At 41.0% G+C, this 19,557-nt stretch overlaps 1 protein-coding gene and 1 long non-coding RNA gene across 5 annotated transcripts in view; one reads left to right on the forward strand and one right to left on the reverse strand.

Moving 5' to 3' along the window:
• The first annotated feature begins 3,903 nt into the window (after positions 1–3,903).
• irx6a (iroquois homeobox 6a) lies at positions 3,904–9,056 on the forward strand. Of its 4 annotated transcripts, none has more exons than XR_010165612.1 (7): positions 3,904–4,261; positions 5,319–5,591; positions 6,277–6,386; positions 6,658–6,953; positions 7,178–7,846; positions 8,073–8,252; positions 8,486–9,056. XR_010165612.1 is itself a non-coding variant. In XM_063881397.1 (7 exons), the coding sequence occupies exons 1-6, from the start codon at positions 4,196–4,198 to the stop codon at positions 8,177–8,179; spliced, it is 1,521 nt and encodes a 506-aa protein (XP_063737467.1). In that variant the 5' UTR covers positions 3,904–4,195; the 3' UTR covers positions 8,180–8,184; positions 8,486–9,056. The 4 variants fall into 4 exon arrangements, 3 of the variants coding, with proteins under 3 accessions (XP_063737467.1, XP_063737466.1, XP_063737468.1); XM_063881397.1 differs by having other exon boundaries at positions 8,073–8,184; XM_063881396.1 differs by lacking the exon at positions 8,486–9,056 and having other exon boundaries at positions 7,178–8,246.
• LOC134863117 (uncharacterized) overlaps positions 7,068–19,557 on the reverse strand; it is a 42,473-nt gene continuing 29,983 nt past the window's right edge. Inside the window, exon 2 of the long non-coding RNA XR_010165614.1 lies at positions 7,068–8,202. This is a non-coding gene — a long non-coding RNA (uncharacterized LOC134863117). The remainder of the gene's footprint in view (positions 8,203–19,557) is intronic.

The following is a 19,557-nucleotide window of genomic DNA, read 5'->3' on the forward strand; positions in this document are numbered from 1 at the left end:
ACTACTGTGACCATATCCGCTATTATTTCTCATTACAATATTCATTACTTTTTGGGATAATTTTATTGTACTAATAATGCTCTTCATGAGGGGAAGTTTGTGTGTATGCAATGTGTGTGTGTGTGTGTGTGTGTGTGTGTGTGTGTGTGTGTGTGTGTGTGTGTGTGTGTGTGTGTGTGTGTGTGTGTGTGTGTGTGTAATAATTCCAGTGCCTTGGTTTTATTGGCATATACCAATTTGGCTTTAATGAGATCACACACCTCCAGGTAGGTGCAGCTTCATCCCCAGCCACGGCTCGGGCTTCTGCCTCCGTCTCTCCGTCTGCATGCCCTTATTACCATTTCATGCACCCCACCCCCTCCACTTCCACTGCTACCCCCCATCTGATGAAAAACCAGAAAGGCTTTGTGTGGTTCATTAAGTCAGCATAGGAAATGTATTAAGTAGAAGAAGGCTGGGAGCTATTGAGTGTTGACTTAACCTTTCCAGCTTTTCCCCCCTTCTTGTTCCACCCAGTGATGCTTCTAATAGAGGATGCGTGCATTACTCAGTCTCATTAGTAACCGCACGGACCCGTTAGAACAAGATATAATGGAAGTTTGGACTTGCTTATTCTTGAATAACGTGAATGGATGTACTGTAAGGGTGAATGCCTTTGTCTGCTAGTCGTTAGATGTTCTGTTACATGACCAGTCTTGAGTCAAATGGTACGTCTACAAACTTTGTTGCAGCTTTTTTCAAGTAGAGGTACGGACACTTTTTTGAGTGCAGGACTCAAAACTATTTCCTGGAGATTTTTTGAATTTTTGGTGCTCCTTCTGTGACTTTCCTGTATTAATTTTATTACTCCAAAGAAGGTTATATGAAAAAAGTTTACCTTTAATGCTTTACTAAATGCTGGGCCGGTCCTATATTAAACCAGCAGTTGGGTTATTGTTGGGCTGTTTTCAACCCTATGTTTTTTAGAGAGTAGAGTTAGTCTTAGTTTCAGAGATGCATTTGATTAAAAATAGCAAAAGCTGTTAAATAAATGAAGTGGAGTTCAACTAAAGTTTCCCCTGTAGTGTAATGTAGTGGAGTAGAAGTATGAAGTAGCGTGAAAGGGAAATACTAAAGTAAAGTACCTAAAATTGTACTTAAGTACACAACTTGAGTAAAGGTACTTAGTTACTTCCCACCTCTGCTGATAACTTGAGGCTGGCTGCTACTGTACACATAAAAGAAGCAGCCATCTTTTTAAGGACCGGGCTCCTATAACAGCACAGTTAGGAGAATAGCTCTTTACAGTACAGTACAGGACTTCGCCAAAAAAATAATAATGAAAAACTGAGAGAGAGGAATCCCTAATTGGCTTTGTCAGCAAGTTTGTTGCTAAAAAACAGAAACCTTGTAACAATGTGAGTACTAACTAATCCAGACAAAACGCTGTAAATGAAATGTCTCATTGTGGGGTTGTCACATTTTAAAAGGAAGGGCACTGTGGTCAGTCTGCCATTACAATTAGTGTTCATTTTGGCCTGATTCAGTGAGATCTACGCTGACTGCTGGTCATGCATTATGCATGAGTCTGTCCATATGCACTTGGGCCATCATGCATGCCCTTGTAGAAAAGCATCGACCACCGGCATGCAATTACATTTAGCTTGTTTCAACCTTCCCTCTACGCACATTATCCTATAGAATAACACTTCAGGCGTGAACGTGTGCATTCTCCTTAGATAATAAGTCCTGATATCCATCATTAATGGTAAATGGAAAGTTAAGAACGCTTATTGTTGCAAATGTGTTTTGCTGATTTGAACTCTTGGCACTGTACATGTTAAACCATGTCTCCAATAATTGTGTGATTCTGATTTTTTAGATAACCTGAAGGATTAGACGCAGGGGCTGAAAAAATATCCTACTTCATAAGCTTGACATTTTTTTAAAAACCACACTGGATTATCTAAAAATTGCATTGTCAAAAAGTTAATTGTTTTGCTAGTTTAGATATTTGATCCTGAATTGTATAAAGCCAAAAGACAGTGCCTTTCTGTGTTTTGTTACCAGAATGCGTTCCTTTATGACACAAGAATATACTTTAAAATTGTCAGGTTTTAACCAAGTTGGCTTTCCTTTTTCATGTGTTGATATATTTGTTTTAAATTATTTTAACTGTGCCTATATTTGAGTTGATTTTCAAAAATGGAAATGTTTTATTGCAGTTTTTTTTTTTTTCTAAGATGACATATTGGTAATTGAGATGGCTGGAATTGAACAATGAAATAATCAACAAGTTGAAAAAAATAAATAATGAAGACCTATTTTTTTCATTAAAAATAAATTCCCCCACATAGGTTTGAAACAGTTTGGTAACATGGGGAATAATTGTTAGTTTTGGGCACCAACAAGTTCCCTGCTGTAACTTAGTTGCCTGTTAGAATAAGCACTCTGCCATAAACAGAGCTGTATGTGTGTGAGAGTTGCTGTTGAATAAGTGTGTATTGCCTGGGCACTTGACAGAGCCTGGACTTTGACTACTGTGTCCACTTTATCTCTGAGTAAAATCTCTTGACGGGAGATCTCCATCTCATTCACGCGGCTCTTTAGCGCCCCTCTGAGAGGAAGCCCATAATAGCAGAAGTGTCTCCGAGGGAGGAAACGCCATACATCAGGTCGGCAGGGCACCGGGAAAATGTGGCACAGGGTATCAGTCGTGACAACAGGAACCTTACACAGCCTTAGATAATCAGAAACAGGCAGATCATATGAGAGAGGAGGACTGATCATGACTGTCATTGTCAATACAAATATAGTGTGTATAGGGGGAAATACTAGCCCCCCCCTCCTTCCCTGTCCTAGCTCAACATCACACGAGGTGGGGGCACAGCTTGTTTATGTTTATGGAAGAGAGGGAGAGGACTGGTGATGGTTGAGCTGCTGATTTAATAAGGCTTAAAATTATTTCTCGTTTCATTCACTGTGAGGCAGCATCATTCCTTACCCATCTTTCAAGTGAGCATCATTCAATTAAAATGCAATTCTCGTCGCCCTCTTCAACGGATATTTAATTAGACGGGAGAGCAGGGCTTCCACTGTCTTTTTTTCCCCAGCATAGCTCTTCGGATTTCACCTCTAAGGCATATTTTCACTTTGTTACTCGTTGGTTAAACAAGGGCATGTATCCATTTGTTAATTGATACAATTACGCATTACGCGTAATGGTCACGTAGGTCTCCAGGCGCGCATCAATCACTGGTCTATTGACCTGCCAAAACCCCTCTAACTGTTCTTGCTGGGACTGCCCCTCTCTCTAATAGAGAAAGATAGAAACATCATCGTCATTAACTCCGGGATGGACCTCTGGCCAGCGAGTCAGAGGCGAACAGAGGTCGAGATAACAAAAATGTAAAAAGTAAAAAGTCTTAAATGTGCTTCTTAAACCAGTTTTATTTGTGGGTGGATTGAAAATAAATATAATAAAAACATGTTTGAAATCACAATATGTTTTTGTTTAAATGCGTAATTGATTCCTGTTTGCATGGGTAACATATTTCTTGTGCTGAACACAATTGTTAGTAATATCTCACAAGAATTCCCAAAAAAGAAAATATTCAGAGTCTCTTTTTCTATATCATTTTCTTTACAGGGGGTTTCCTTGTGTTTCCCAGCTAAAATTCAATAATGTTTTACAATATTGCAACTTTCCGGGATGTTATCTCAGCAAATCGGTGAACAATTCCATTACAAAAAGCGGGACAAGGCTGTGTGCAGTGCACCTTAAGAAAACCCTCCGTTGGACGTGATTGGCAAAGACATTATTCTATCCTTGGTACCCTGCCGTTCCGGGATTACAGTGACGTCACGCTGATACCCTTGCATGGATGAATGCTAAAGAACTATAGAGCCACAAATAATAGCACAAGCAGAGTCCATATCTTGCAAGTCTTACGTTATCCTTTAAGCCTCCTTCAGCTAACACAACAACATTTTTTTTTTTTACACTTAATGACGCCTAATTTCATTTCTTATCGGGTCCTTTGGGGGGATTATTCATTCATATAAAACAATCTGCAGCTGGTGCCATCCTAAAGTCTCCCTCCTATGAGTGAAGTCATCTATTATTGAGCGATAGGCCGTGCGTGGAAATGTGTGTAAGACGGTGGATTTGAAGTAGGAATTGGTTGCAATCGATCAAGGGTGAAGATTATTGCTGATGGTAACAAAAGAAGCAGCTATGTCTTTCTCGCAATTTGGATATCCTTACAATGCAACTTCACAGGTAAGCCTCTTTGCTTTTTATTTTTCCTATGTGCTGTATGTGTACACACACTCAATTGGCTTTTTTCTGTGCATATTTTCTTGTATTTTACTATAGTCAGAGCACCTTTTCGTCTATAGGAAACATTAATGACTGAGAATGAGTGACTGCTTTGACAGATATTTTCGTGTGGTGCTTTTGTTGTGGAACCAAATATCGATAGACACGCACCCGTGTCCAATTACACTGAATTATGAATGAACTCACGTGTTTTTCTGATGACAATAGAGATGAAAGTCACTTATTGCTCACTACGAGGCGTAATTGGGCTGCACACATTCGCAAACTTTCTATTTATAAAGGGACGCGTGGGATGTTTCACACCGTGCATTATCTGGAGAGCTTTTAAAACTCAATTAGAGTGATTCATTTTGATTTTAAGACACTATGAGTGCGCGTAATGACAAGTTGGAAGAAGTTCAACACGATCAGGGGACACAAGTTACTCTCACCCACAAAGTTGTCTCCAAACTTTTCTCTAGATATTATTTTTAATTTCAAGTACAATGTGTTTATATATGCATATTAAAAAAATGTAAAAACACAAATGTTTTACTTTACGACTTGCAGAGGGTTATCAGTTCAGATTGTTATCTTATTTTGATTCAATGATAAACCACAGCATTTTCATTTTTACGCACGGATTGCGCACAGCTTTTAAAATCTTAAAATCCACTTTTTATTTGGACATGAAACATAACAATTAGATGATCTCAGTTATTTCACGTGCTCAGCTACTTTCTCTTATCACATGTATTCTCTAAAATGTAACTTACCTTTAATTAAGGCAGGTCAAAAGTAACGATAAGGACACCTGATTCAGGATCATTTAAATAAAAGCATTTTAACTCGTTTTTTTATTCATATGATCAACTCTAGACTAACCGAGCTACTTAAATATAGATAAACAGATATCGTTATGCAGTGCATCACCCAGTCACTTCAGAGTTGTCACAGGCATCCAGATACGAGCAGAAACAGCCAATGACCATGTCTATCCACGATTCTCTTCATGCAGTTTTTCGTGTCGGCAAACCCCAGTACGACTTGCTGCGATTCGATTTCCAGGTCGGTCTCTGACGGGACAGCCGGCTCCCAGACTGCCGCTGCTGCCGCCGCCTCCTTCTGCTGCCCGTCCTACGAGAACCGGATCCTGGCGAGCAGCCGGACGGAGCTGAACGCAGCGCTGGGGATGTACAGCTCACCATACGCCGCAGCGGCTGCAGCCAGCCAGAACTACGCCAACTACTTCCCTTACAGCACCGACCCATCCGCTATCTACTCCACTCTGGTGGGCTCACTTCTGATGCGTAAAGGGGGAGGGTGGCTCAGGCTGATCGATCAATCGGGTTTTGTTAATCAATGTTCTTTCACAAACGTATCCGTCTTGACATGCCATTTAATCCGGTGGTATTATCTTCTTCCTCTTAAAAGTGAGTTAAAAATCCTGTCACTCAGGAGAAGGGAGGAAGTGTAGAAGCAAGGAGTAAAGTTGTGTCACTGGAATCAAATGTGCTTTTGTAAATTGAAAGAAATTGTCCTAATTTGTTTACGTTTGCAAACATTGGCTCAGGTGGTTTTGGTAAAACAGTCTTAAAAAATTAATTTGAGAAAGTAGGATTTTAAATATGATTGTGTCTTGTTAATTGATATTCTCTTCTTTACTCATTTATTCTCTTATTTTAACACCTGGAGTCAGCTAGAAATGTGCTGGCCATTCAAATGTTCAAAATTGTACCTGAAAGAAGTGGGGGAAAAAAACTAAATTAAAAAATGTTATATAAATATAAATTCAAAGATCATGTATAGCAGATTCTACTTTAAATGTACTTTAAAAACACACATTGATGTCATGGGAATTACTTTCTCTCTTCGATAGCCTCATATTTGTTTCAATAGCATACAAATAGCAAATGTCTCTATTATTTAATGCTGAGAAAGAATGAGTGCTAAAACAACCTTTTTGTCTTTTACAGAATCCACAGTATGACATCAAGGACAGCACAGGCACTTTACACTCTGGCATCTCTCAAACTGCTGCTTACTATCCTTACGACCACTCGCTGGGACAGTATCAGTACGACAGGTAAATTCTATGTTCATGTGTGTCCACTATATGAAATATGAGTGTAGCCGACCTGCCAAAAAGTATTCTAGCTCTGATCATCACAATCAGCCTTTCACAGGGGATATACGGTGCATTCAGATCAAAGGTCAGAGTGTAACTCCACACTGTTACCTGCATGGAGCGAGCAGTATATATTTCAAACAGCAGGGAGACGGGATATAGGATGTCTGAGTGAATAACCTTCACTTACTCCACTAATGGTCACTTTCTGTGTGTTTTGTTATTCAAGATATGGGGCTGTGGACTTTAATGGCACAGCCAGAAGAAAGAACGCAACTCGTGAAACCACCAGCACCCTCAAAACATGGTTGTACGAGCACCGCAAGAACCCTTACCCCACTAAAGGAGAGAAGATCATGCTGGCCATCATCACAAAAATGACCCTCACACAAGTGTCCACCTGGTTCGCCAACGCCAGGAGGAGGCTAAAGAAGGAGAACAAGATGACCTGGTCACCAAAGAATAAGGCCAACGATGACAGGAAGGATGACTTTAACAAGAGCGACCAAGACTGTGTCACCAAAGGTCATTTTGGATGTTTTTTTGATGGCATAAATTCAGTTTTGACTTAATTCTTGGTAAACTATGTAAAGTGAAATACAGCTGCGAAATACGGACAGAAAACGTAACAAAAGTAGGTTCCAGGAATAAAAAGGTTTATTGAAAGGTTTTATGAACAAACTAAGTCTTTAAGAGTTTAGCCAAACTTTTCAAACAGTGTTTCTAAACATCTCCTTTCCTCCATGCAGACTCTAGTGATTGCAAGGACGAGAAGGATCTGCGTCTGAGCGACCTGGAGGACATGGACGATGATGACTGTGAAAAGCTGGACAGCGACTGTGAAAAGGCGGCTGCAGACGAACAGGACCTCCAGAGGGTCATGGCGCTATCCGGACCCCCTCAAAAGAGAGACTGCAGCTCCGAGCTCCACCTGAGTTTAACCAACAGCTTCCACGCGTTCCCCTGCGCCATCAAAGGTGTCACCGCCCTCCCCCCTCTTCCGTCTGACTTCCTGGATCCTGTTGTGTCCAAGGCACCTTCCTCAACTGGGGGTACGGTTTCCCTGTCTCACTTCGAAGCGTCGGATAAGCCTCGGATTTGGTCTCTGGCTCGTACGGCGGCTTCGGGGGTCATTCTGAGCCCCCAGCAGCACGGCTCGGAGCTGAGGACAGGCAACACAACCGGGGACTGCCAGCTCCAGAGCCCCAGGCTTACCAGGACTCTAACTGGACAGTGTGGGGGAATGAGAGGCCTCCATGAACCTGGCAGTGTCACTACTACTGAGAGCCCCTTCGCTGAGGGCTTATCCTTGCACTCTAAAGTCTATGGCACCGGCAGCTACAGTCATAAGGACCTCCAACTGCACTGTTCATCCTATTCTGCACTCCCAGACACATGCCAGTACTCCACTATTGAAGGTATGTTATCTAAAATCTACAATAACACATTAGAAGGGAGTAAGTTGTCTGAAGTGGATGTTTTCTGTAAAGTATGCAGCAATTCTTTGGGATCTTACGAGCATGTCCAAATGTGTGTTGCTGGATGAAAGCACAATAAAGGTTAGGAAGTGAGGGGACAGATTCTGTCAACTTGCACCTAAGGCGAGTTTCTTACATGTAGATATGCTTTTATTTGGGTGTGTAGGGTTCTCTGGTGGCAAAGCAGAGACACAGTCGTCTGACCTCAGCGAAGCCTGCGGGACCGTGCAGGATGACAAGATCACTGCGTTCAGACCAGTGATGAAGAGGTGAAGCAGGTGAGAGTCTGCACTGAACTGGAAGAAACACACAAACATGGGGCACAGCACAACTGCATTACTCACTGGTAAACAAGGACACAGATACTCACTTTTCTTGCTAAATTGTAATTGAATTCTATCAAAATATAAGGATTGCAAAGTGTGTTTCCTCATATGCATGATGTCAAAAATAAATACAATATATATAATGCTTTCTTCTACAATCAACTTGAATGTAATACCTTATAATAAAGCCTATATATTTATTTTTGGAGATCATTTTCTAATTCCTGCTGTATTTTATTTGATTTTTTTCTAGATTCCTGGATACTGTACCACAATAATAATGGGACATTAATGAATATGCACTAAAGGAGACACTGGCCGAGTGGCGGCCTCAATACGACACATGGGAGCTACCTGGGCTGCTGCAGTGAGAAGCAGTCAAACTGTGGACGTGGCTATCATTTTGCACAACTTTGTTTTTATCGTGTCAAAGACTTTATGCAAAAAAATCTAGATGCAAAGGTATGGGAATGGCCGAATACAAAAAGAAACGGCCGGAATTTGTGTATGGCAATCGTGTAGTGTAGCAAACTATTTATTTATCTGTGTATTTATTATTTTGTAATGTTGTCTGTTTGTTATATGACGTGTTTATCGGTTGGATTTGTCCCTCTTTGAGTGTTTCGTTACATGTTGCGTTTTACTGTGGCTTCGTGTCATTTTGCCTGTTGTAAAAGAGACGGATTTAGAGAGATGACCATATAAGGACCGGATCCCCTGTGTTGCGCGTGGACCTGGAGGATTTTTGTCATTGTGTTAAAAAATGTGAGCTTCTTCTGTGTTTGCCTGATCATGGCATTTTTTTTCTAAGAATACATTTTTTTCCAAGAGCTTTCGTTGTCTGTGTCACGGTTATTTAGAGAGCCAATTAAAAGAGTTGCGGATGTGCATTTGATCAAAGTTTAGCATCTTGACTCGCGCTCAGAGCCGAAGTGCAGATGGAAGGTCATAATTCAGAGGAGGACGTGAGTGAAATCCACAAGTTGCGGAAGAAAGGGGGATATCATCCCTCCATTGTCAGCATCTAATCACTAGTGGCATCGAACACTTTGTTACTGTTCAGGCCGGGCAACGAGGCAGGAACATAGGATGAATGCTGCTTTGTCCCCTGTGTAGCGAGCCGCTGCACTAACTTAACATTGTGTTAATTAAAAGGTCATTTGTAGGATCAAACCCGGCAGAGAAATTCACATGGTCCATCAAAGTCCCTTTGATTTGACTGTTTTGCTTATAGTCCTTCTCGTTATGGTGTATAACTTTGTGTTAATCTACAGGCAGCTGTAATTAGATGATCCCTGTCTATGATAGGCGAAGAAACACTTTTATGTTCATATGTCAAACTTTAAAAATCAAACAGTTTCGTAGCACACGACAAAAGAGTGCTGTGTTCACTAACTGCGGTGAGGATATTGATTTCGACGCATTATATTGCGCAAAAACTGCCACAGAAATCAAGTTTGACAAGCCTTGACATGTAGCGTATAGCTACTTAAAAAGCAAATTCTGTAAAACACCGAGGAGTTTTGAACAACTTCTGAGCAAAGCAGCAAGGTGTTCGTGACATATTAAAATATATATATATAATATTTTTGAATCAATAATTTCCTTAAACTATTCAGTTTTCCTTTCTTTTATTCCTCTAACTAGAGCGTCATTATGACATCAGCTGGCAAAGATGTATTTGTTGTCGACTAAATGTGATTCCAGACTATCCCAGAAACAATACCTGTAAAGAGTCCACAGCTTCGCAGGAAAATAAGTCATTTGGGGTCGTACTTGTGGGATTGTGCTTGTAATAAAAGTACTTTCGGTATGAGGGCAATTCAGGCTCGATTCAGAGGCGCTGTCAGCCTATGTGTCCTTGGGTTAGCTTTGTAAATCCAGGCAAATCTACATGATGAGAATGAGGGAGGTCAGGAATAATAACTGAGGCTTATTTAGATTTTTTTCCAGTTTAATCTTTTCCTTCTGATAATCTGAAACCTAATAAATGTGTGAGAGGGCTAAACAAATACATATATAGTTTAGGCCTATATTCTAACTGCTGAATCTCACTGACTCACTATTTCCTGTCATGAGCAATAAAGAGGACACATGGAAACATTGGTATCCTTTAGAGCTGATAACATTATTAAATAAATGACTGAAAAATATATAGATGGGAACTACATTCTGAGGAAAATATGTAAAGGAAACCCAGTTCAGTCCACCTGATGTGAGGCAGAATGACAGCTCTTCTTGAGTCAGGCAGTACTGTAACAGTCCATCTGTTAATGACAAGCTGCTAACAGGGGGCCTCTCTCCTCCTCCTCCTCCTCCTCCTCCTCCTCAACAGTAATCAGTCATGACGCCTGATGCGATGCTCTTTACGTTAAAATGTAGGCTAGGTGTGTATCAAATATTTACAACCAAATTTAATTACATCGTGGGCTGTAAAGAAAAGCTGCCTTTTGCTATTGGAGGTAATGATGCATGCGCAATGGGATTACCACCATGGCAAAGTACCTGGGGGAAAGCATAGATAATGGCCGTGATGGGCTCATATAGCAGCGTATGCCTGACGCAGCTAACAGGTCAATTAGTCGGTCCTATACAGTGTTTTACATGTGGCTAAAGCAGCTGCGCAGAGCAGAGACAGGCAAGAGACGGGCAGCTGTGAGTGGATGCAATGGATCAGAAATCACGTCCATCAAATAGTGAGAAAAACAACATGAATGATATAAAATGACCTCAAGTGACCTAAAATAAATATACCCTAAAGAGAAAGTAAGGATAAGTTAATTGTGGCATTTGTGGTGGAGAGAGGAAAAGAGGGAGGAGGAAAAACACAAAACATCCTTAATCTGACATCTTTAATCTGAGGCGAGACTTCAAATCTGTGGCAAACTACAATGATAAAGGATAATAATTTCCTTAGGTAGCCTATATATGCACAACTGAACCTCCCTAATACACGCTCTCCTCCTGGTAAATTACATTTTTCATCAGAGAGGGAGGGGGGAGATGCCGGGGGAGAGCATGTTCACATAATCCAAAACAGATTTTAGATAATCTGTGAATGAGGTGCAAATAGGCAACACAAAAAAAGAAAAACAAGCCATGGTAAACATGAAGACTTGAATGGGTTTAATAATCTGTAACCATTCTTTATGAGTCTCTAAATTATTCATATGGCAGTTATTACAAAACACTTCCAAAAGTGTAAACCCCCCGACTCCCACTCCTCTACTGTCCCCGGGGCATTGATCTTTTTTTTGGGCCAACGTGCTGTGCTCTTTTCAAGTCAGAAGGCACGCTGACAGACATAACAGGTGTTCCTTTAAAGTCAATCTCCAACAATTTAATAGCTTGATAGCTGTTTTGCTACTTTACTGTCTATAATGTCCACCCTAAAAAATGACAATTTTGTTGAGTACAGTAAATATTAAAGTACAACACAGACGTGGGAATTATATTAAACACTATTTTTTTCTCCATCACATTTTCTCTCACAAAAACCTAAAATCAGTGATCAGAAACATGGCATTTAGTATGTAAAAGTATAGTTAATATAAACTTTTAGGAGTTAAAGTGTATGATCCATGCTTCTTTAGAATATCAGATGAAACTGATCACTGTATATTAAAGTTTCTGTAGCTCAATTTCTTTGTAATGCAGAAAACTGTGTGAGAATTTGAGCAATGTGGAGTTCAGGGGCAACTGTCAAATGATATACCTCAATCAAACTTTTACATTTGGTAGCAAAACATCATTGATCACAATTATTTAGAGATCTACTGACATCTTGTTTTCTAATTATTCTGCTACTTCTGTTGCCTATACATGTATATCTCAAAATGTCAAATATAGGCCTAAATAAATCCGATCCTTATGATTCAGAGATAAGCTTGTACGGCTTAAGATTCATGGATGTATAGAAGCATCATACGTCTTTATTGTATGCATTTATTAATTGTTCCTGCTATGCCTCTAATCAGGCTCCAAAGGGGCTGAGCGTATAGTCCAACAATGACTGCTACTGTGGTATGTTGTGCGATATAATACTGTAGGTCAATGAGGGGTTAACTTCTGACAAAGCACTGTCAGGAACATCCATCACATGTGCGCTTTACATTCAGGCCCCCACTTAATGAGCAACGACGTAAATGGATATGAATTATTCTGATAGCAATGGCCTCGAATGCGTATGAATGGGAGCCAAAACAACAACAACCACAACATCTCAAACAATAATTTGCCCTCTAGTCTGACAAAACAGGCAGCAAGGAGGTGCTATTTGATGTGTCCCACGCTGGGCCGCTAAGGCTCATAAAACAAAGTCTTTGTACCAGCAGCTCAGAGTTCAGATGAGGGGGACAATATACACACTTCATTACATTTTGTCAAAAGGCGCAATGAAATGTGTGTGGGACATTGTTCCTGTGCATGTCTCCCTCCATGGAATTTCTGATTGCCGATGTTGCTACAAGGTCTGTGCTAATGAGTTTTGTCAAAGACAATTATGATCTTGGTGGAATGGCCGGAGAGGGGATGAAGTGTCCCTACCCGGACCCCAATGAACTAGGATGGAGCATGGCACACAGTGATGTAAGTGCATTTCCCAAGGCCTTGTTTATTATGTATATCCTATTCCTTACTTCCTATCACTTTACATCTATGGCATGTTAAGTGTAGGGGTAAAGACTTGTAACCAAAGTGGATTTTTGTCTACCAACTCAGTTCACTCTCAGTCTGTCACTGCCTAATTTGAAATAGGGTGGCTAGCTCCTAGCTCAAATGATACTACAGTATGAAGGTAAGCCTGCCCTAGGTACAGCACGTTAAATCTAGCTTTTTATGGCTTCTGCTGCTTGCCAAACGACTCTCCTCTTGTGTCAATTCCACCAGTAAACCAAAGTGCAAGGTCACTGTTCATCCAACAACTGGAAGGTATGCAAATGGTACTCAGGGGATTATATAAACAAAGATTACCATGTTTACGTTACGCTGAAATAAGCAGGTCAATAAACCACCATCACACACTCGAAAGCTAACCCGAAATGAGACATGAAGGAATACATTCTTCCTGCATGCCGGCACGAGAAGAACTTCCATAGGGCCTGAATCCCTACATTGTACCCATGGATTGCTAAACTGTGGACGCTCCGGTTTGTTCTTCTATGTTTGTCTGCTGGACTTTTCTGTTGCTGACCTTAGGTTGGCGTCCCCACCATAGAATAATCTCCTGTGTCATTTTAATGCCCTTTAATAATCCCCTGCATCTCATTTTTAATCTCGCTCGCTCCTTCTGTTTTTCTTCCCCTTCATGTAGGGCATCTGTTGGCCTTTAATGTCTGCTGTTGAGTCTCCATTTGACTTTTAAACAGGGTGTATCGTGTCAAAGCCTGACCACAAAACAGGAAAAGATCTCACATTTTAAAGTCTCTACAAGCCAAGTCACATAGGCTGAAGTCAAAACACATTTTCAGTTATGAAAAATAATTCACCTCATATGCAATACTATGAATCACATGACAGGGAGGTCAGGCTGGTAATGACAGAGGCAGTGTTTTGACACTAAAATAATAAATATAGTGAGAGTGTTTTGGCTAAAGTGGTGCATGTTAACATACCTAAAATACAGTAGATTATAGAGGAGTCTCAGCTACTCAAATCAACGTATCTATTCTCATGAGTCCCCTGTTCATGACCGGAGGAAAAACACAAGTTAGTGACTTACTGGTGAACACTTTTTATTGCATAATGGAGACCAAAACAGAGCTACAAGCCAAGAGAATATTGATAATAACATAGGAACCAATAGTTATAGCTAATGCTGCTTAATGTTAGCCAGACGTGGAAAGTCTAAGGGGTGGACTTTTGTTTTTGTCAGCTTGTCATAATCCAAATATTGATCAGACAGCTTTGAACGATAATATTTGTAACGTAAAGTTTTAAACCTAGAGAATTACGCTGGTTTTCATAACATTTTTTTTCATTTGGTCGTCCTTAACGGCGATGTTTCCCCTTTAACATGTTTATTAACATTGTATTTAGTTGAAGCTACATTTCAATGAAACACATTTTAGATTCTAGTCTTTTCTAACTATATCTCTTAACTGGATGAAGAATTGAGTCATCCTTATCTTTAGGTGCCAGCTAAAGAAGTTCATTTTTATATGAAACTGCCTTATTTAGTGTTTTCTTTAACCATGCGTTTATAACAGTAACCCTTTTACCTTGATTTAAACTGAGAGTCCCCTTGTGGCAGAAAAAAAGGACACACTGTACTTTTAAGCTACCTGTAAGCAAACAGTTTTAGATGCTTAACCCGATCACTGACTTTTATCTTACTGTAACCTTGACTTGCGTGAGCTGTTGCCTAATAGTATACACACACATATTACAAATATCCTTTCTTGTTAAATATCATGTTAAACTGGTATTAAACTATACTTGGTACACGTAATAAAGCTAACGATGCAGGATGGGTTTTTAGGGGTACACAGAAACAGTCAGAAATACAGGAGATAATTGGAGCACAGTTCCCCGGTTTGCAAAACTCTCATTACTCGGTATCTTTATGGTCTTGGCTTTTTAAAGAAGAAACAAGAATATTTTAATTGTGCAGTAAGAACGACAATGTTGTAATTGTGCAGCCGTTGTAAAGCTGTAAAATGCTGTTTTATGATGTTTGTTTGCAGTTTTTAGGTTAGGAAAAAAGTCCCATACATACTCAGGCGGGCCACAGACATAAATTTAGTAACATCACATTACATGGACACAAATCACATTTGAGGTCGAGCTCTTGGTTAGGGCTGATTTAGGATGAGAAGAACGGTGTCACAATATGTGTATTTTTGAGAGGCTGTATAGGTGGAACACTTCATTTGGACTGCAGACAGCAGCAATGTTCAGCAACAGTATTCAGCGAAGCAGCTCTATCAATTCTCTTCAATTTATGTCTCCAATATCCTCACCTCTATTTTCCTGTGCCAACACCGCTGCACATTTGACAGATGAAGTCCAGCATCTAAAGTCAGCAGCTTGTCTCTCTTGGAGACTCTACACCTGACTGTTTTTTTCCCCTCTTCCTCATAGAAGTGCAGCACAATGAGTCGCTGTAGCAGTAGCAGTAGCACTTATAATGAACAGCCTCCTCCGCCTCGGTATTTCCACAACATTAGTTTCATTGGCATCATGCGGGCAGGAGGAAAACTCTCAGCAGGGCTATGTAACAGTATGGTGTCGACAGCACTCGTCTCCACTGGGCTCTGCTTGGGGCCCTGCCTCTCTGTGTGAAGCTCCTGTGTAGGATTAGACACTGGTGTGCAAGTCAAATGGTTGCTAGCTGTAATGGAGTCTCCACACCTGCCTGATGTCTACATCAGCCCTGCTTACTGTTACTCACGGCCCTCGTATATCAAGCAGACACACCAAAGAATGCAGAGGCCTCTCCAAGAAAAGTATCTTCATGATTACAGAACTTATCATTACTGTGACAATGCTGACCTCAAAAACATACGCACGCAGAGCGACTCAAAATTACAGAAGACCACTTTGAAGGAATTATGTCAAACGGCTCTTGATCAAAAACAAAAGTGATTTAAGACACTGGGGGAGAACCTCATGGCGCCGTAAATCAAATCACATCCTTTAAATACATTGTGTGGAGGCAATGAAATGTGAAACATGGGTTTGTTGATCACAAACAAAAGTGAATAGGCTCAATGTATGCGGCCCACAACAAGGCTGTGTTGTTGTGGTTGCATGCCAGTCGTGACCTGGCTTTGATACGGCGTAGTAATAGGAGGCATCAAAGAGGGGCAGTCGAAACACGCTCCGCATTCTACAAGGTAAACAGCTGAGGGAGAGGAGGGAGGAAGACTAGGGAGGAGGGAGCTGCAGAGGGAGATGACACACAGACCACACATTTTCAAAGTTCACTCTTAAACACAGTACGCTCATAAAAGTACAGGTCCCATTATTCACGGGTGGGATTTCTCTCAATCTCTTGTAGCATGCAGGCAAACAGCCCAAAGCCCCGAGCTATGTCAAATGATGGAGCATCATAATTACGCCCTTTTTATTGGCCATCTTATTCCAGCTATGACTGATGCTGCTCCCAACCCTAAGTGTTTCCATTTGCACTTTCATGTGGCAAACGAGCAGAGAAGCCATGGCTCGCCTGCCTTTCAAAAGGTGGGCTGACAAATATTTATGGCCTGACGTGGAGTCACTTTTAATCAGGGCGGGTGACCTGTTCCCGAGGAATCTGGCCGCTGGAACACGCTTATCTCCTCCGTAATAAACGAGCCTTCAAAAGGGCCCACTGTGCGTGCATTATGCGGTTGTCTAAAAATAATAACTGACACATTTCTTTAGAATCACTCATAATCAAGAACCCAGAGGAGGCACATGCAGATTCCTGGCAGAAATAAATCAATGACCTCCCTCTACTGGTCAGAGGCCAAACTACAGTGGAGTGAGTTAAAAGACTCTGAGCTCTCATAACACGGGGAGAAATATAGGAAAGTTAGCCAGAGTTTGCTGAGGGAATATTATTTTGCCATAAAATATGCTTCCTTATTTTTCTGTTTTTGGTTAACTAAATTACAGTTGTTTTATGTGCCATTTAAAAAGGCATGAAAAATAGCCAGCACACACTGAAAGAACAACGGATATATTACATTTAGTGGACAAATTATGCACATCCTGTGAACGCAAATCCCTTTAAACTCACGGATAAGTTGAATTACCTAGCACCAGTCAAAAGCAAAGACATGTCTTATCCATTTTAAAAGTGTGTTGTAAATCCTTTATGTTACTGTGGGGGCAGCTGTGGTGGATGGCGAAGGAAGCCAAGAACAGATATGTTGATGAAGCACTATTAACAGAAATTCCCTCAAACTTCATATCCAGTCAAGATGTTCTTTAATCCGTTGCTTTTGGTTTAACTTCTCCACTGTTGTCCCCGTCTGTACTCCTGCACTATGTTTCTAGCTGTCTAGTTTGAAATCTAGATTTATGACACCAATATGTTCTTTTCCATGCTTTAACAGCCTATAAGGCATTATGGGAGGGCTCCCTTAGTGAAAACAGATATTTTCCTCCATATTGCAAGTTATGACGAGAGTGATCCTTAAAAATGAAAGCCATAAATCATTTCCCTTCATGATCATGCCATTAACAGGAGCATGGTTTTGTCGTTTAGGTCATGCTAATAGTTTGGTGCTTGAGGTTGTGGCCGTGGGGGTAGGATCACGGGGCGACGCTTGTTCCCCTTTGCCAGAAAAAGGAAAGAGTTTGTCTTGGTGGTCCTGCGTTAGTGCTGGAGCTTTCTTAGCCTGATCACTGTAGACGTTATCCGCATCTGCTCTGGATTTAACCTCTTTTTCTCCCCCCGTCTCCCAATTGGAGTTTCTATATTGGGCCTGGTTGTGGTCTTCCAGAAAGACCCCACGACAAACTATCGGAGCGGTTTGCACTCTACAAAAGGCACCGGATGCCAGCAGAGTACATATTAAATTTGTTACTAATTTTAAACTTGGCATGGCGGACCACGTAGCTGCCACTAGCTCACTGGAAGCAGGCGGGCTCAGCCCCACTGCGACCACAACCACAATACAAACAAAGCATATGGAACAGCAGCTCGCAGTGTACTACTGACAGTAAATGTTTAGAAAAGAAACTTTTAAAAATAACCCAGCATAATAGAATTAGCGGGAGAGAGGCGCCTGGCAGCATGTTTTCCCATTTTTGCGCCTCCTGTGACAGATTAAAATAATAGTTTGAGAGACATAACAAAAAGTAAAGAAAGGAAGAGGCTGCTTTGTGTTTTTAAAGATCATTCAAGCAAGCTGCCTGTGGCTGGGAGGCATCTTTCACTCATGTGTTATATGCCTAACCATCTGAAAAGAGCACTTCATAATCTGGAAATCTAAATTGAATAACTGGTTGAGCAAAGTAAATAATGTCATCTAAAAAGCTGTTGAGTAAAATATCTGAACAATTACTTTTATTTAAGTTAAAGTAGCAAGTCAACGGTAGAAATACTCTGCTACAGCTGATTAAAATCTATTTAATGTCTTTATTATTTTTGCATTCTTGTATCAATTCAATAAGGTGGGGCTAAATGTATCGACTTTATAGAGCTCCTTTATATTTAATAATATATTTTAAAAGTATTTGTTGATGATATATTGTATTAATAACATCTTGTTTTAATATACATAAGACCGCATAACACCTCGTAATTTTAGCTTTGTTTTAAAGTAGAAACTGCAATATCTGCTTCTCACTTGTAGTGGGCAGGACGTATATGAAGGAGCAGAAAATGCAAGCACTCAGTACTTAGTTACTTTCCACCGCTAGTGAAAGAACCACAGAGGCTTGAAGACTTGGATGCATTTCACTTCCTGCCTCTTCAAGCAGCAGACATGTGATCTGCAGCCATGGAGCGCTCGGTTGTCGGTGTGAAATCACTGCTATTAGCACCCAACAAAGCTTCATGCGGATTTGGATCTGCAGCTTCTGGTGAGAAGGTTACAAGGTTTGTTTAAAAAGGTGCATGTGTGTCCGTGTCTGGCTATGTGACGGTGTGAAACTCTCTGTGATATTCTCTCAGCTCTTCCCTCCTGCTCATGTGTATTGTCTATTAAGTGGCTGTGCTAAACAGGATGTTGTTGCTGGCCCCTGCTGCATCTGTCACCCATGGAACTGCAGTGACCTCTAGAGACAGCTCTCCCCACATACAGTGTGTAGAGGCAACCTGAGGTGTTCTGACACAAACCAGGTGAGTGTGTGTGTGAGAGTGATGATCTCAGACAAGTCGAGACTGCGGACGGCCCCGGGGCCAAGCCTGGATGCATCGTTAAAAAGCACACACTGACACAAACTTAATCGCAGACACATGAAAACCACACACACTCGTCATTAAAAGTGCATACCGGCGCTCACACACAGTTAAACAAACACAAACAGACGAGACCCCGGGCCACCCTGCAGATCACCCCGATCAGTGTGGGAGCCGTGTCTTCTCTGATCTAATATGTTTAGCAAACATTCATTTATTCTCCCCCAATCAATAACACAGAGCAGCGTGTGTTTATGCCTCTGCCTCCACTCACTCAGTTCAACTGCAGTTCATCCAGGCCCAAACACAGATTTACCCTCCAGCCTGTCTCTTTTTCCCTTGCAGTCAACGACTATGTCTCTCACTCTCTCTTTGAATCACTTATTTTCCCCCTCACACACACACCTTTAATTTCTAGCATTGTTTTGAACTTGCTGTGTAACATTAAAACTAATACTAAGATGCCTGGATGAAGGGAAAGTTGAGATTTG

The sequence above is a fragment of the Eleginops maclovinus genome, chromosome 4 (assembly GCF_036324505.1).
Source record: "Eleginops maclovinus isolate JMC-PN-2008 ecotype Puerto Natales chromosome 4, JC_Emac_rtc_rv5, whole genome shotgun sequence".
NCBI lineage: Eukaryota > Metazoa > Chordata > Actinopteri > Perciformes > Eleginopidae > Eleginops > Eleginops maclovinus.

Coding starts and splice junctions, on each gene's coding strand:
- irx6a (XM_063881396.1), top strand. CDS start 4,196: ATGGTAACAAAAGAAGCAGCTATGTCTTTCTCGCAATTTGGATATCCT. Junction 5,592..6,276: donor CCGCTATCTACTCCACTCTG/GTGGGCTCACTT, acceptor TGTCTTTTACAG/AATCCACAGTATGACATCAA. Junction 6,387..6,657: donor GGACAGTATCAGTACGACAG/GTAAATTCTATG, acceptor TTGTTATTCAAG/ATATGGGGCTGTGGACTTTA.